The sequence below is a fragment of the Phalacrocorax carbo genome, chromosome 2 (assembly GCF_963921805.1).
Source record: "Phalacrocorax carbo chromosome 2, bPhaCar2.1, whole genome shotgun sequence".
NCBI lineage: Eukaryota > Metazoa > Chordata > Aves > Suliformes > Phalacrocoracidae > Phalacrocorax > Phalacrocorax carbo.
The window spans coordinates 99,734,018-99,750,720 of record NC_087514.1 but is presented as its reverse complement, the minus strand read 5'-3'; the positions used below and the strand labels follow the sequence as shown (position 1 = coordinate 99,750,720).

Sequence of the window (16,703 nt, the reverse complement as noted above, 5' to 3'; positions counted from 1 at the left end):
ACTTGTCAAAAGTGGCCTGTCACTGCCTGGAAAAGCAGTACAGCATGATTGGCCTCACTGGTTCACAGGCAGCCCTTTTCCAAGGAGGCAAAGGGCAGGCTGGGGGACTGGGCCCCTTGCTCTATCACCTCGAGGTACAGCACCACTTCATAGAATAGAATCATTAAGGTTGGGAAAGACCTCTAAGATCATTAAGTCCAACCATCAACCCAACACCCCCATGCCTCCTAAACCATGCTCTGAAGAGCCACATCTTTTAAATACCTCCAGGGATGGCGACTCCACCATGTCTCTGGGCAGCCTGTTCCTGTGCCTGACCGCTCTTTTAGTAAAGAAGTTTTTCCTAATATCCAATCTAAACCTCCCCTGGTGCAGATTGAGGCCATTTCCTCTCATCCCATCGCTTGTTACTTGGGAGAAGAGACCAACACCCACCTTGCTACAACCTCTTTTCAGGTGGTTGTAGAGATCTATAAGGTCTCCCCTCAGCCTCCTCTTCTCCAGCCTAAACAACCCCAGTTCCTTCAACCTCTCCTCGTAAGACTTGTTCTCCAGACCCTTCCCCAGTTTTGTTGCCCTTCTCTGGATGCACTCCAGCACCTCAATGTCCCTCCTGTACTGAGGGGCCCAAAACTGAACACAGAGGCTTCCTGGCCTCCGTGACATGCAGCACCTATGTCAGCACCAGGTCATGATTTTCTAATAGAGCATTGCACATCTTTTGTTAAACAACAACAGCAAAAAAATTCCCTCGTGCCATGACATTTAGTCCGAGGCAATTTGTGGGCCTTTCTTTGCGGCTTTTCCTTGCCACAAGTAAACTTGATGTCCAGTCAGGCACACTGGCGAGTTTGCAGTGACAGCACACATCTGCACAAACCACGGCGGTGGCTCTCGGGAAGGTCCTGAGGGCACAAGCAGGGGCGCCCCGGCCCCTCGCAGCCCCGCTCCCACCCCGCCGGGCCCCAGGAGAGCCCCTCGCCCCCCGGCAGCCCCAACGCCCACACCGGGCAGGCGGCATAAGGTCAGCTCCCATCGCCCACCTTCCCCCGCCCGCTTTACGCATGCGCGGACGGGCGAGGGCGGCAGCGCCACCTTCCCGCCCTTCCAGCGGAGCGGCCCGCCGCGCATGCTCGCTCGAGGGAAGCGGTGCGGCCCCCCCCCGCCGGGTTCCGAAGGCGCTCGGGTGTTTCCGTTCCTTTCCGGCGCCGCGGCTGTTCCCTGCCCCCTCGCCTCTTGCCTGGGCGCCGCAATCCCGGCGGCGCGGCGAGAGGAGGCGGAAGATGGCGGTTGGGATTGGTGGGGAGGCGGCGGCAGGAGCAGCAGCTGTTAAGCGAACGAGGCCGTCGGTAGCCAGCGCTAGAGCCGCCGGTGCGGACCGCGGCTGAGCAGGGAGCCGACTGGGGCTGCGCCACCACCGCCCTTCCCGGCGCCGGACCCTCCTCCTTCTCTCCCTCCCTCCCTCGCCGCCTCTCGCCTTCCCCGCCTGCCCCAGCCCCCAGCCCCCCGCCCTCGCCCCGGCCCGGCATGGAGGTTGGCGCTCCGCCGTGTCGCTGTGCGCGGCGCTGCGAGGCCGCCAGCCGCCGCTGCCGCTGAGCGGGGCCGCCCGCCGCCGCTCCCGGGGATAGGGGAGGCGGGGGCTGGGGTGGGGGAAAGATGTCGGACACCAAGGTGAAAGTTGCCGTCAGGGTCCGGCCGATGAACAGGAGAGGTAAGCGGGGGGGGGGTGGGGTGGGGAGTGGGGAGGGGGCGGCACCGGGGCGCGCCTGAGGCGGGCGCCGCGTCCCCCCGCGACCCTGGTTTCTCCCCCGGGGCGGCGGGAGGATGAACCCCCTCGCACATACACACCCCCGCCGCCGCCCCTTGCTCAGGCACGCCTGGGAGCCTGGCCGGGCCGAGGGGGAGCCGGCGGGGGGCGAGCTGCCCCGGCGTGCGAGGGGAAGGGGGGATGCCTGTGTCTGTGTGCGCGAGAGCTACCCCTGGGTACAGCTGCCCGCCGTGTCGCCTTGCAGAGCTGGACCTGAATACCAAGTGCATCGTGGAGATGGAAGGGAACCAGACTGTGCTTCACCCTCCGCCTTCCAACACCAAGCAGGGAGAAAGGTAAAAAACCAAGTCGCCCTGAGCCCCACATAAAGACCCGGCCCCGGTTCCTCAGCCTCAGCCTGGCAGGCGCCTCGCCTGGCTCCTTTGGGGGTGGGGGGTGGGGGGCGGCAGCGTCCTCAAGTTCTATGCTCGGTGCCTTTTAGGGGCTGCGGTGGGGGGGAAGCGGGCGAGGGTGAGCTCCCAGCCAGGGATTGCTGCCCTGGGCTTGCATCCCTGGGAAGCAAGGACCAGACCTTCCTCTCCTGCCTCCCGGAGTGGAGTCGGAGGTACCCAGCTTGGGATGTGGAGATGGGAGATCGCTGTTGGCCTCCCAGGTTTGAAAACTGATTCTTGATTAACTGCTCGAAAAATAAGCTGTTGATTAGGTAAGGGCTTAAACTGACTGCGTGCTGTTTTCAGAAATTTCCCTTGAGCGCAGGCTGCTAATAACTTGGTGTAACAAGAAGCAGAATCTGATTTTTATGCGAGCAGTGGTATTGTTTTTAAAGTATTTTTACTCAGTTTTAACGTATTTGTAATTGAAAAGGCTGTAATTGCTCGATCCTTCATTAATTCAGTGTTGTTCTGTGAAGTAGCCTATGAGAATATGCTAAAATAATTTTGAAATCTGGCATTTACTTGTGATGCCCCAGTAAAGAATACCCTTGGAAATAATCCAAAATACCAATGCACTAGACTGTAAAAATAGATCAGAACAGGAAAAGATTTCTTTGCTTTGAGGGAGCGTGGGGAAAGACAGGGAGGTGCAAGGGGAATAAGCACACGTTGTATGCATATCTCTTCAGCTACCTGTTGACTGCTCAGCTTAAGTTGATCTGTTAAACGTATTTAATAACAAGGGGTGTGAAATCATTTGCATGGTTATAGAGGTTTTAATCTGAACATGTTCCTACTACTTAAGTTTTTATTAAGAATATTTTTGATCAAGTTCATAATAGTTATGAAGAAACTGTAGTGTGAGTGTTGTGGTGGTTGTTTTTTTTTTTCAAAGGCGGTGTCTCATGCTGTTACAGTTTTCCAGCAGAAAAGGTCGAGACCTTTTGTATTTTTACATGACCAAGATGTGAAGGTGCTTCTCATTAATCCACATACTGGAATATAGCTGTAACCACACCAGTTTAACTTAAATCCAACTTGCATTGTCTTCAGAACCATTGTTGTGGCGAAGGTGCTGGCCTGGGTCTTGAAAGATCAGTGCTTGTTTCCTGCCCCTTTCACAGATCTTTGTGTGGTCTTCTGCAAGTCATGCTGCCTCTGTGGGTCTTAGCATCCTATCTATAAACCAGAAATCTTGTTTTTTGTGAGACTAGTCTGTTCTAGAAAGTATGGGTTGTTTTCCCTCCTGCTTATTGAAGTGTATATATAACCTCCATCACAACACTGCTATAATAAGAATAACATTAAGTCTTCAAAATGAGTGGATTTGACAGGTATAAAACATGAAATACAAATAGAGTCTACAAAGCAAGAACAGAATTAAGATTGAAAAAATCATTATTTTGATAGACTAAAGAGCCTACGGGCCAGAGGATTTAATAAAGAGCCTGTAACGTGTGCATGTTGCTGCTTCTGCATGTTGGCCTGCAGGTATTCAGTGAGACTGTGCAGTGATTCTTTTGTCTTCTGAGAGCTTTTGTGGCTTGCGTTTATCTGTCTTTAATATCTGTAATATTTATAAATTCTCTTACTTGGTTGGAGTTGGCTCCTTGTTCTGCGCCAAGAGCCTTATGGGTGAGTTGTGATGCTTGCGTGCAACCTCACCGTTGACAGCTGTGTTGGCAGGTGATAGCTGTCCCACTTGCAGCCGTTGCGAGGCTGGAATTTGGCTGGCTATTACATGCATGCCTGATGCATTTGAAGCAACTGCCTGATGGATTGGGAATATCAGTGACAAATACTGATCAGAAGTAACTCGCACTAGTGCAGACATATAGTTTGGGTGCCTTCTCAATGGCAGGTGTTGTACGTGACCTGTTGAGATGCCTAATAGATCTTGAGCACCTTGCGAAGATCCTTACATTTTCTTCAGTGCTAAACTGTTGATTTCTAATTTTTACTCAAGGTAAATAGTTTAATTTATCATGATGAAGAATTAATTCTGTTCTTCTGTGGGTACCCACCATAAAATGTCTGTATAAACTGGCTCTGAATTGCTGAGTAGTTGCTGCTTGTACTTGGATTGATGCCTTGGCTGGGTTAGAGATGTCAAATGGATTTTTGGTTTTCTTTGTGTAGCTTGTTTTTATGTAGCTCAACTGGATTTTTCTTTCAGAGCAACCGTGTCATTGCAAAAATGATTTCACTGTTAGGGTGATTAATTGGTCTTTCTTTACTATACTGCATTATTTTAATATTCTGTTTAGCCTTACTTTTCCCATTTTACATTTTAGATGGAAATTTCCCTTTTCTTGCTGAATGGAAGTACAGGTCTGTGCTGCAATTCGGACTAAGAATAAGTAGCCTTCTAAAGCAAATTTGGCTTCTAGGACTGCTTTTCTTAACTGAGCTGAGGCCAAGAGACTATAGGGTGTGGAATTCAGGACTGTGCTTTTTATTGGCTTTGTTCTCTCAGTTATAATTTTAAAGGTATTGACAGAATTTTCTGAAGTAAAATTATATAACTCTTTAATCATTATAATATTATTAAATTTACTCTTGGAGGAATATCCAAGGTTAGGAAAAACAAATTCTACTAGCTTTGCCTATTCTGTACAGAGTTTTTAAATTCAGTCTAAGTTCAGATGCATGCTGTTAATCAACCTCTAGGTTTTATAAAGGATATTTCTGAAGCATTTTAGATGGGCAAGTAATGGTAGTTTTACAAGTGGTGGAAAAAGCCTAAAATCTCTGGCAGAGCTGTCATCTGTCCAACTTCCACTGTTGTATTAGAGGCAAAGCAGAAAGTTATAACCGTAAATTAGAACAGGGTTCTGACTTAATCTTCTAACTACTAGACCACACAGCATATGCACCTTAGCAAACACAGCTACAAAATAGTAATTGTTATTAAATACAAGTGTTCTGTCTTTTTATAAGCAGCAGGCCTGCTATTCCCCACAGGCACAGGACTTGTAGCTTTCTAAACTAACAAAGGAGGAAAACCAGAACGTAGTAAAACCGAACAGTCTGAGCCTGAAAGGCACAGTAAAATCTTTATCGACTAAAATAATAGGAGGCAGAGTTCAGAAGAGAACGGTTTTCATTAGCTGGTATCAGGTATAATCTCTGGTGTTGGCAAAGTTTTTGTAAGTCAGTTGTTGGACTTCATACTTTTAACCCTTGCTTTACTATTACTAGTAGCAGTAGTTTCCTTTAGATCTGCCAAAGTGTGCTTCTGTGTCATTTTAGTTACCTCTCCTGTCTCTTATCCATTTCCTCCCCCAAACCAATAGAGGTTTCCCTTTCTTCCCCAGAAGAACATCTTGTCTTTCTGGGAACCCTCTGACTTTTTTTCTGCCTTTACCTGGGAATCCGAATTTCCTTTCTCAAAGTACACTCCTCCTGAAAAAATTGTTCTAACTTAAAATCTTTTAGAAAGGTTATGTTTCAAGCCACTTGTATACATCCTGCTGTCTTGCTATAAATGTTTGTATTTGGTTGTTGTCAATAAGGTACAGTATTAAAATGTAACTATGAAATAGAGTATGGAGTTACAATCTTTCAAAATATTTGACTAATATTTTATAATGGAAATTACACAGCTCTCTCTAGGTTTATGAAAGATTTGACTTTGTTAGGGATGTTATTTTTTTAGTAGGACAAATTAGGCTTTACCAGGTACCTCCTCTTCTGTTGATTGTTAAAATATGCTTTCCTCCAGCCTTTCCGTACAGCTACACTTCTTAATGCATAGGATCTGAAAATAAAAGTCTTATTTTAGTTCTCTGACAACAGTTCTTCATGACATGATTTTTCCTTTAGTAAGCAAAATATTTGTCTTGACAGAAATAAACAAGGAACTATGGAGACAGTAGAACCGAAATACTATTTCAACTGTAGTTTTGACTGCAACAAAAATTTGTCTGTTGGGCAATTTATTCCATTAGAGCACAGTAGCCTTATGCAAACTGCCTTGTTAAAAACCTCGGGGCAGAAAATAAGAAGGAAATCATCAGTGTGTGGAGCTGAACTTAAAATTACCACTTCTCTCCAAAAGTATCTTTCTTGCCTGGCTTAACTCTTTTGTTTTTTTTTAAAAAATCTTATTCCTTCCTTGTTCTCTCTTCTTCCATCCTCATTTTGATAACAGACAAGTTAGCACAAAGGCCTAATTTCTACTTAGGTAAAACACTCATAGGTGTAAATTACTAAAGATTCCAAAATATATGGGGGCTTTTTTGAGTAGGTTTAAGGTCTTCAATCAAATAAATAGCTAGGAGCAGATGTGTGTGTGTGCCTGTCTAGTTTTTGTAGGTCATGATACTTTCAAAGATTAATACCTGAAGCACAGATCTCATCCCTAGGCAGCTTGTCCTAAAACTTGTTTCCAGAAAACAGCTGTTGCTCCCCCTGCCTTGGAGCAACCATGATTTTGGATGGTCTTTAGTACATAGTCCTTAGTGCGGTGGTTGTGGCACTTTACCTTTTTTGATATATTGCTTTGAATAGTATCAGAGATGAGAGAAGAGCGCTGTTGTAGGGAGAGGATGTAATGATAATGGTCGCTTTTTCAAACTGAAACTTGTGGAAGCTGAAATAGGACAGCTGCTAATTATTTCCGTCTTGAAGGAATGATCAACGAGGTCATGTCTCTGCGTATACTTCGAATTATCACCTGCCTGAGGTAGATTATAAAATAATAGTAGGCAGCATCCTTTGTCTTTGTTTGCAGGAAATTGTGAAAGTAATCTGTCTTTGACCTCTTCTGTTAACTCTCCTGTTAGACATCAATGTTCAGGATGTGAACTGTTAGCTTTGAAGCTTTGCAGAAGAGGTATATTTGAATTGTGAAATGTGTGGTTGGAAAATGGCATTTCAAGGCTATTTTTGCATTGCTTTAATTCATTTGTGCCTTAGATGGGACACGATGCAGTTCCTTGAAATCACTGTTCTTAAATTCTATGTAATTTCAAACAAAATGGGACGTGCAGTATTTTGGATTACAAGGTTGTGGCATGGCTCTCGGTTCTTCCTAAGGTAGTCTGAACCGTGAGCAAATGCAGCATCCATTATTTTGCCATGTTCATAAGATCCAGACAGCTGTTAAGTCCTTGTGCTTTGGTCTTCACATGGCATTGCTAGAGGAAACTGCTGCTGGGGGCTTTTGGGATTGTGGGTAAGCAGCGAGTAGTACTTAGCTGGCAGTATTTCAGAACAAAAACAGATAAAGCGTTTGAAGAGATAGAAAACTGTGCTTGTTATTACCATGTCTACGCAGCCATGGCTTTGTAGCCGTTCTCTGCTTTTGGACTACCGAGTGTTATGTTCAAGTATTTCTGAGCAGAACACAGTAAAATGAAGTTCAGCTTTGAACTTGCCCAGCTCACCTGTTCTATGATGTTAGAAATGCCCGCACCGTGGAACATGAAAATATTTGTTAAAAAGATTAGTAAGGCCTTTAGACACGCTTAGCATCTGTGTTTAGAAGGGGCAGGTACGTATGCACTTGCCTGTTACTGTAGCCAGAGGTGTGTTTTGAGATCTGGATTACTACTCAATACACCTTGAATATGTTGTTCACTGAAATGAATTATGAATTTAAAAAATGTACAGCTCTGTTAAAATGGAATTTTTTTCTTGTCCTTTTCTTTGGGGAGATCAGGACTAAAGGCAAAACTTTATTTTTACCTCCTTTGCTCCCTTAGTATAAGTAATAGAGTCAGCTTTCTTGTTTTGAAAACAAGATTATCTCTGCTCTGTTGTGCATCTGGTAGGTTTATTAAATGGGCATATAGTAAGATTTCAGACTTCTAATTAGATTCACTGTAATTTAATAGTTTGAAAATTTAAATCTAAATGATACTTGCAAGCATTGTAGTGACCCAGGTGTGGGCTAGATTCAGAAGACTTTGGGAGGTGCTTTAGGAGTCCCTGTGCAGCAGAACCTGAGCTCAGAGAGAAGCAGTGCGCTCCAGCCGCTCCGCTGGGTGGGTCTGTGTGTCGCACAGAGCAGGGGTGCGAATCTTGGTACGGGGTTTTGGGGATGAAGCGAATCCCTTCTTGGTCTCAGGCCTGCAGCGCAGCATGCCCAGGAAGGCATCTGTTGTTCAGGGAGTCAGCATGGTGGTACTTCTAGTAATAAGATTAGAGCTAAATCTTTAAATTGACAAATGTACTTGTTGCTGTTTTGTTTGACACATTATTAGATTTTAAGTTCTTCATTCATGTACAGTTGGATGCAGGTTGAGGAGTGGTAGCTGCCTCTGTGTTGCCAGTGTCTTTTGCATGGACATACTGTCCTTAAGACTGGGAAAGTAGTACTGTCTCTTTGCTTATTTGGCCTGCCCTGGGCATGGTTTGAATCTATTAATGGAAACAATTACTGCCTACTATAGCGAAATGACAGCTGCTGCAGCAGTGTTGTGCAGATGCTGTTGCTCAACTGAATAACTTCTCCGATTGCTTGGTTCCTTGTATTTTGTGGGGATGTCTGTTTCTGTAGGCAGAGTGTGGAGAAGGCTTTTCAAGGAAATGTGAAAGTGTTGGCTAGAGACAGTGAATTTTATGTCTTCAGTAAGTGCAGCCTACAAAGAAAAGGACCCCTGCAGTGCAATGATGTGCACCACAGGACTCGGTGTCAAGTTAACTTGAGACCCAAAGCACCATGTGAACTAAAACAGTCATGCTATTGCCTGGAAGTGATGTTGCTGTGTCTTCTTACAAGAGACAGTAGAATGGATATAAGTGTGTTCAGCCAGTACCTGACATTGTATGTTGATATGAAATTGGTCATCAGTTTGAGGTCTGCTGGGGCTTGAGCTGCTTGGGTGTGTCTTTACCATCCTCCTGTGGCATGCAGTGGGTGTTCACTGGGAGCTGAGGGAGGGGCTCGGTAAGTTAACAACAAGCAGATTGAAAATTTGCAGTATGAAGGTCAATCGGGAAACACATTGCTGATGGGAGTTCAAAATCAATGACACCCGTGTTGGTGAAGAGTAGGCGTTACACAAGCTGTTTTCAGAGCAGTGGGAGGGTGTCCCTTTATGTCATTTCTTGTGTTTGGGGAAGAGGGAATGAGTGGCTTTCTGATGCTGTTGTGCTTCCTTTGTTGTTAATTAACCTCTGCAGTTCTGGTCTTTATTTCTGATAGTTGCCTTTTAATCTAAAAGTAATAATTAAAAAACCCAACCTTCAGTCATTAAAACATCTAATGAAATTTGTAACTGTATCCTGAATACATTCCTTAGTCATCAGCCGCAACCTTTATCTGGCATTTTGTTGCATCCTCAAGCATGTACACGCTTACCAAATATACCTACATCTTCCTCAGATAATGTAAAGTTAGTGATTTGTAAGGTGCAACTTTTTCACCAGTAGGTAATCCGAATGTTCATCTCATTTCACGTAGATTACCATAGGAAAATCTATATGGCAACAGCCATTAATGAAGTGGCTAATGATTTGTCATCTTGTAATAACTTATTTGCTATTTAAGTGTTATAATGCAGGAAAAAGATTTATACCATAATTACTCTTTTGACAGATTAAACCATGAATATGTTCTGGTGATTATTAATGGTGCAGTACTTAATTTGAGGTATATCAGTCAGCACAGTGGTAAAGGGTATGCCTGAAACATTGCTCTGTCCTTGTGTTAGTAGTGCATGGTAACTAGCATGGTTAATGATGATGCTGAAGACACATCAAAGAGGCTCACTGCACTAGCAACAGGGTACGTACTTAGCGGTCTGTTTTCTAGATGCGAGCCCATGCCAAGCCCATGCTGCTGCCACTTCGTGTTTAGTAACAGCATAGATAGTAAGCTAGTACTGGCTTACTTCGTGATTCGTGGTGTCACTGCATCTTCTTTTTGCAGTATATATATATTCCAAGAATTTTAAGCGCTTCATAAACATGAATCAAAGCAGCTGCTGTGGCTGGAATGGCATGCCTATCTCTGCATGTGTTTATGAAGATACTGTTCAATGTGTTTAAAAAAACTACCAGGATGCATTGTTAACTGTAAACTTTATAGACAGTAATTTGATGCTTTGTTTTAAAAACATATTGCTGAAACTGTCCACACAAATATTTTTTGACTTTTTGTATTATAAAATATTATAGAATTGCAAGTAAAATGAAAAAAAAAATGTACATAATATTTATTGAGCTTACATTTTCTTAGTTCATTCAATAGTATCTTTTTAAACATAAATGTCATTCCCAAATAAGTAGTGTTCAAAAGCCTCTAGGTGAGATTAAATTTTCTTCTAGCATAAGGCTTCAAAATTCTGAATCTGTCTCTTGAGCTACTGCAATAATTTTTCTAACATTAAATGCAAGTATATGAATCTGTTTTGCTTAATCTTTCTTGTGTGATGACAGGTGACAGCAGATCTTAGATAAGAAACTGCAGTACTTGATATTTCTTTCCACATGGCTTCCACTTTTTGTCTGATTTTATGATTAAAGCCATGTGCAGCGTAACTGTGAAGGCCTTTCACAAATTTGATTCTTTCACAGTTGAAGGAAAACGAATTGGGTGAGGTGGAAGGGGAAGTCTGTCTGCAAAATGAATGGATTTGTACAGTGACTGGCACTGGCTGCAGTATAATTTTTAATACTTTGGAGTTGTTATTTTGTTGGATTTTCACTTCAGATTCAATTTTATTTTGTGATTCAAAAGCCAAGGCTTGTTTTACAGTAGATGAGCTTTTGCTAAAGATAAGTCAGCAGAGCATTCCAGTGGAGGCACAGAGCGAGCTGGTGGACATTTTCTACTGGCAAAGCTGCTTTATGGGCCTGAACGAGCAGCACCCTTGTCGTCTTTGGAAAGTTTCTTTGTCAGCATCTGTCTGTGAAGTTTTTTTTATGTATGCAATGTGATGTAAGTGTGCAGTGCTCCAGAGTTGTTTTGGCGCAGTAGTGCCACCTCCCTGAATGATGTAAGTCCAAAGCGTTTTGGTATTTTTATGGTGTTTTTTTTCTTTCCTGTCATACCATGTTGTCATTCCTTATTTTGAGATGTTTCTAAATTTCCTTTAGACTTGAAATGTGTTTTCAGATAATTTTGTCTAACGAAATCGGGCTGAAACAGTAATCGGCCATTTGGTAAAATGAAGACATGTTTCTATATTCACTGTATGCAGCTGAAGACATTAATATGTTACTATGTGTCCTGTGAATGCTCAGCAAGAAGTAGTTGAGTTTGAGTATGTTTTTTAGAAGAAAACTTTGCAGTCATCTGAACTTTGTGGGAGTAAGAGCAGAAACTGCTTGCAGTCTTCCTGCACTTTGCTGTTGTACTGATCAGGGTAAAAAAAGATGATTCTGAAGATGGTGTTAGAAGTGTATCGTGGAACATCACCCCAGCACTCAGGTTTTGCTGTTTTGGAGCTTCTTACCATGATGACAGCAGGTATGCTATTCTGAAACAAACTGTTTAGAAAATAATATACTGCCTGTTACAGTTAAAAAGAAGAAAGCTTTGTATAGTTCTCATTTTTTTTTTTTTCTGGTGTTAATCGAATCCTTGTACCTGCATTCTCGACTGTAGTGCCCTTGAAAAATGCTGCTTCGGTGTCCGCAGACAAAATAACACACAAGGAAACACGAAAGGTGTCTCATTAGTGGATTTGCTGCTGACACAGTAGAATATAGGGAAAGGATACTTGGGGACCAGAACTGGAAGGATAATGAAAGGCAAAGAGAAGTACAGAAATGGATGCCCAACAACAAGATGAAATTTTTCAAAGTACATGTTGGAGGAAAACAAAACAAGCGAACAACAAAACCTGACAGCATCCAATAAGCTTTTTTCCATCCTACTGAAAATGTGTATGAGAGACTGGCGTTCTCTGGGGTGGTGCTACAGTCTTCATGTGTGTTCTGGTTGAGATCCAAGTTGAAAACAAAAAGGAAAATCAGTTCTAGTAAACAGACCATTGAACACTGGACAGCTTGCGCTGTAGTTTCCTTGTCAAGAGCTTCCAAGTCCTTGGTGTTTGAGGTGTTTATAACATTGTAGCGAAGTTCAGGTGGTATTCCTAATTTTCATTGCATAGTTGTAACATGTATCTTAATGCTAAATTTTTACTGCTTGTTGTATTAAACGTCTGTCATGATTGAGAACCTGTGTAAATTGGCTGTGAAATAATCCACTTGGAAACACTTGTGTATCCATCAAAAGGATGATGAAAGTGTGTATGAAGATGCAACACCTAAGTGTACTCCTAAGGACTCTTTCAGTGGAACAGTATCTTGAATTTTTTTTTAATAAATTCAGTAGGTGTTCTGTCCCTCTCAGCATCCCAGTTCCATGGTGGGATCTCCCTTACTGTCAGAAGTACTGTGTATTGAAGGAGGGGGATGTCTGACTTCCCCATTGTGAAAGTTAGAAGTTAGCTCTTGCCAGTTCTGTTTTCAAGTGCTCAGCAGGGCATAGTGGATGAGTACTGAACCTAGACAGATATCAGTCTAATCTCTCCTCTTTTGTTTAATTACTCTTTGGGGCAGGCTGCATCCTCTCAAGTAGTCTTTGAAGTTTCACTTTTGCAGATATGAATGTGGCAATTGGAAGCTTTTTTCTGAAATACTGATGGCGTGCAAGCTTTGTGCCCTTAGTGTAATCTGTCCCTACTGTCATCTACTCTCACAGGTAGAAGCTTTGCATGTGCTTCAAGGAATGCAGTGTAGGTTTATTTGAAATTTCAGAATGGCATCTTGCAACTTTGTGTTAGTTTAAACCCAGAAATGCACATCCTCGGTGTTGGGCTGGCTGAATGCCCTTAGTGTTTTGCAATGCTCATGTGTTTTCTGAGTTATGGTTCTTCTGGTACATGGTCTGACTCACAGTATGGGTTGCTATTTGAGAATTTCTTACCTGAATAAGGAAGAAATTAATGGCTTATGTGCACGATAGATGAGACTTTGAAAATACTCTTCCACTGGTGTGACCAAGGTGTAAAATGAGGTTTATAAAAATCTCTCCAAGCCAACTCGATCTTAATCTGTCTTCCTTTGTCAAGAAGGGTGTTGTAGGATGTTTTCTGGAGGTTCTCACAGTTTAAATGCATGTGTTTTTCTCAAGGTATCTGCATCTTCATTGTAGTTCAGAAAAGAAGGTGGCGAGTGAGTCACTCATATAAGTGACCTCTTGCCTGCTTGCCTTTGCTGTTATTAAAAAGGTAAAGTAAATATGAGGTCTTTGGGGACTTTGAAATGAGATATAAAATGGAATTGCAGAACTGAGTTTTGAGGGAAGAATTTTGCATCAGCAGTGTATATAAATGAGAGAAAATAGAAATACTAATAGAATACTAATGATGACATGCAGTTGTAATGTAGCTCGTTTTCAAGTGATAAGAGCCTGACAGTCTGTTGGCTGGTAGCTGTAATGAGCAGTGTCAGAGTTGAGTGAACTCAAGGTGAGTGTTTGAGTAGACTAGGAAACTAGCATGTTTTTTTCCAAATAATAGTGGGAAAGCTTTGTACTTGAAATACTTCTATGATTATCATTCTACTTTGCATCCAAAATAGAGGGCAAGTTATAGATTCCCTACAGAACTTTTGCTCTAAATAGAAGGAGCAAAGGGTGCTATGTGGTTTTTTTGTTGTTGTTTTCTCTTGAAGATCTAGATTGGGTAATTCATTATTTATTTTTTTTAGGTTCTCTCTGTATAGCTTTTTCTGCATATGAGGCAGGTCACTTCTTTGCCCCAGTACTGTTAATCTAAGAGTATCTGAAATAGGATGCTTGCCTTAGCTGCAGCTTTTCTTGTAGCAGATCCTTCTACTCATGCTCTTTTACTTTCATGCCTCAGTTTGCAGGTGTAGTAGATGAAAAGAAATCGAACTGGTCTGGAGTTACTAATCAAACAACATGACTTTTAGCCATTTTTGGCATAGAATGGCTGTTCAAGCAAAAAGGGAACAGTTGACTCCTTATCACATCATATTGAAAATTGCTAGGAACTGAGTGCTGCTGCTGACTTTTACTTGAAATATTAGTGATGATGGCCAAAGTGGGGAAGCGACACTGAAAAATTAATGCGACAAATGCTCTGAATAATTTTGAACTTAATTCTGTATTTGGCACATCTGAATTTTGTTTGCAGTGTTGCTGCTCACCTACTTTGCTCCTTCACATTCTTATCCTAATATTACTAAACGAAAACTGCTCATGTCAGTAGTATTTGCCTTCTTGAATCACTAATTAATGCTTATCAGAGTTCAGAACCTGCATACCCTTTCTTACGACTTTTCGTGATGTTTCAGACTGATCTAGTTGTCTTGAGTCTTTCTTCTTCCTTAACATATCACTTCTCGTTCTCTTCTAAGGATTTTTGTCAACTTTTTGAGAGACCACATGTAATTCTACTTTATTTCTTCTAGCTTGTTCTGTGTAACTCTATTCGCTATGCAGGCAGATCTCTAGGTAGATCGTTTAGGCTGTGGGTTATTTATGGCAGAGATAATTAGCTGAGTTGCAGCTCCTGAAACAGAAGAATTGCGTCTCAGTGTCGTGGAAGTTTAGCTGATAAGCTTTGCGGGGTCTCACCTCCTCCTGTGCAGGGTCAGATCAGAAGTCTCAACGCTGGACTCCCACAGCCTGCTTGCACAGTGCAAATACTGGGTGTCTAGCAAGGCTTCATTAGCCTGAGCTGTACCTCATGTCTGTGGCTGTATTTGTGAACTTGGAAGTGTAAGGAGGTGGCATTGATAGAGTCAGAGCAATGGCGGGGATAGGAAAGGGAAAAAAGTAGGCGGGTGTGGGCATCTGCTACTGTTTTAACTGGTTCAGATGCAGTGCAGGATGAGCACGTGTTCAGGTAATGGAGGCCAAACTGATGGGGGTCTTCTAAAACTCAGAGTGCAGGGACTGGATGTACAGAGATAACTAATTGACTCCACAGTGTTGACTGGTGTTTGGGAGTGTCTGCAACATGCTCCCTAGCGTACACCCTGTTATCCAGGATTTTCTGTTGTCAAGAGTGTTTCAGCCTGTGGTCATGGTGAGTAGTAGAGCTGACTGCAGATCACAACACAGATGGTACTAAAACAGAACTAGAAAGCTGTGTATGAACGTTTTAAGTTGAATTTAAAGCACTTCATTAAATATTAGAAACAAAGTAGTTGAAATACTTCACTGAAAAGTGGGGTAAAACTCCCAGTTTGATTTAAATACCCCCCTTGGACTTAGCAATTGAGCTGAATGCTAAATTTAAAGCATGGCTAGCTATTTACAGTACCAGGAAGAACATTCTTTGGGAAAGAATACATTTTTCACTGTTCTCTATGAAAGAGACTTAACATTGTGTAACCGCACTACAGGTTGACTTGCACACACTTCTTATCCCAGTACAGAAACCTAGATCTCTCTTCTTAACTGCCTCTGGATAGATGCCAGCAGGGGACACAGGCTGCACTGCAGTCTCTGGGTTAGCATGCAGATGTCTGGGCCCAGTAGCCCAGGTCGACTTAACAGCATGCAGGCTCTTTAAACATACACAGCTAATCTTTATACTAAACCTCATAGTTTTGTGCAAGCGTAACCCTAGATAAAGTTTATGCCTTTCTCTGTTCTTCTCCAATTTAACTTTCTGCTTCCTCTACAGAATCTACCTTTCACCCTCTGACCTTCTACCTGCATTGTCCTGTGCTCTTTAAAGATCCTATTTAAAGTGTTATCTCCGGAAATGATGGTGTTTCAGAATAAAGAGATTTGAGTGCTGTTAGCAACTCCTGGCAGCACTGTGCTGCGTATTCTAAATTGGAAGCTTTGATTACATTTAATCGTCTGCAGTTGGTGTGGTAGCACGTGTGTGCTGCTTGTGTCTCAGCTCCTTTGCTTTCTATGCCTCGCTCCTCTGAGTAACTTCCCTTGTAGTACTTACTGACAGTGGTTATTATCAACGGTTTTGTATTTATGTTTCTGTGTGCTAATTGGTAACTGTTTCTCTACTGTTCTGAAACTTGCCAGGGCTGGAAGCTTGATTTCACTGTAAGATGACCATGTTTTCTAATTTACAGTTTGGTTGGGTTTTTTTTGCTGCTGCACTAAGACAAATCTTACATGGCAATAATTTTTCTGTTTTTCACAGTGCAGCTGTGCTTAGCATGCTGCTGCTGAACGGGACCTAAACCCTCAGCTAGAACCCAGTGAATTTCTGCAGGGTGACAGACTCTCATGTTCTCAAACTCTCCCGCCCTTAACTTGGAGGGCTCCTTTGCTCATGGTATCCAGGCTGGGGCTGTGCACTCATTAGGTACATATTCAGGTGCTCTCCACCACGTGAAAATGCCCGTGCATCTTCTCTGTTTCTAGACATTGGCTTGTCTCTTTGGAGCTCTTTGGCTTTGTTTTGTGCCTGAGCTAATAAAAGCCTGGTGGGACCCACATCTGCTTTTTGTCTGCACAATAAACCTGCAACATGGATCAAATTCTCATAGGTAATGGCAATGTGAAGATATTTCAAACAACTTCTACCTTTCAGTAT

General features: G+C 42.8%; 1 protein-coding gene across 10 annotated transcripts in view; it reads left to right on the top strand.

Annotated features, from left to right (window-relative positions):
• Nucleotides 1-1,185: 1,185 nt before the first annotated feature.
• KIF13A (kinesin family member 13A) overlaps nucleotides 1,186-16,703 on the top strand; it is a 128,765-nt gene continuing 113,247 nt past the window's right edge. For 4 of the 10 annotated variants that reach the window (XM_064443671.1, XM_064443670.1, XM_064443660.1 and 1 more), the window contains exons 1-2: nucleotides 1,190-1,711; nucleotides 2,013-2,103. In XM_064443671.1, the coding sequence (XP_064299741.1) occupies nucleotides 1,657-1,711; nucleotides 2,013-2,103 (146 nt within the window). In that variant the 5' untranslated portion in view covers nucleotides 1,190-1,656. Of the gene's footprint in view, nucleotides 1,712-2,012; nucleotides 2,104-16,703 lie in introns of those variants that run through there. The other 6 variants (XM_064443663.1, XM_064443662.1, XM_064443659.1 and 3 more) reach the window with 4 other exon arrangements.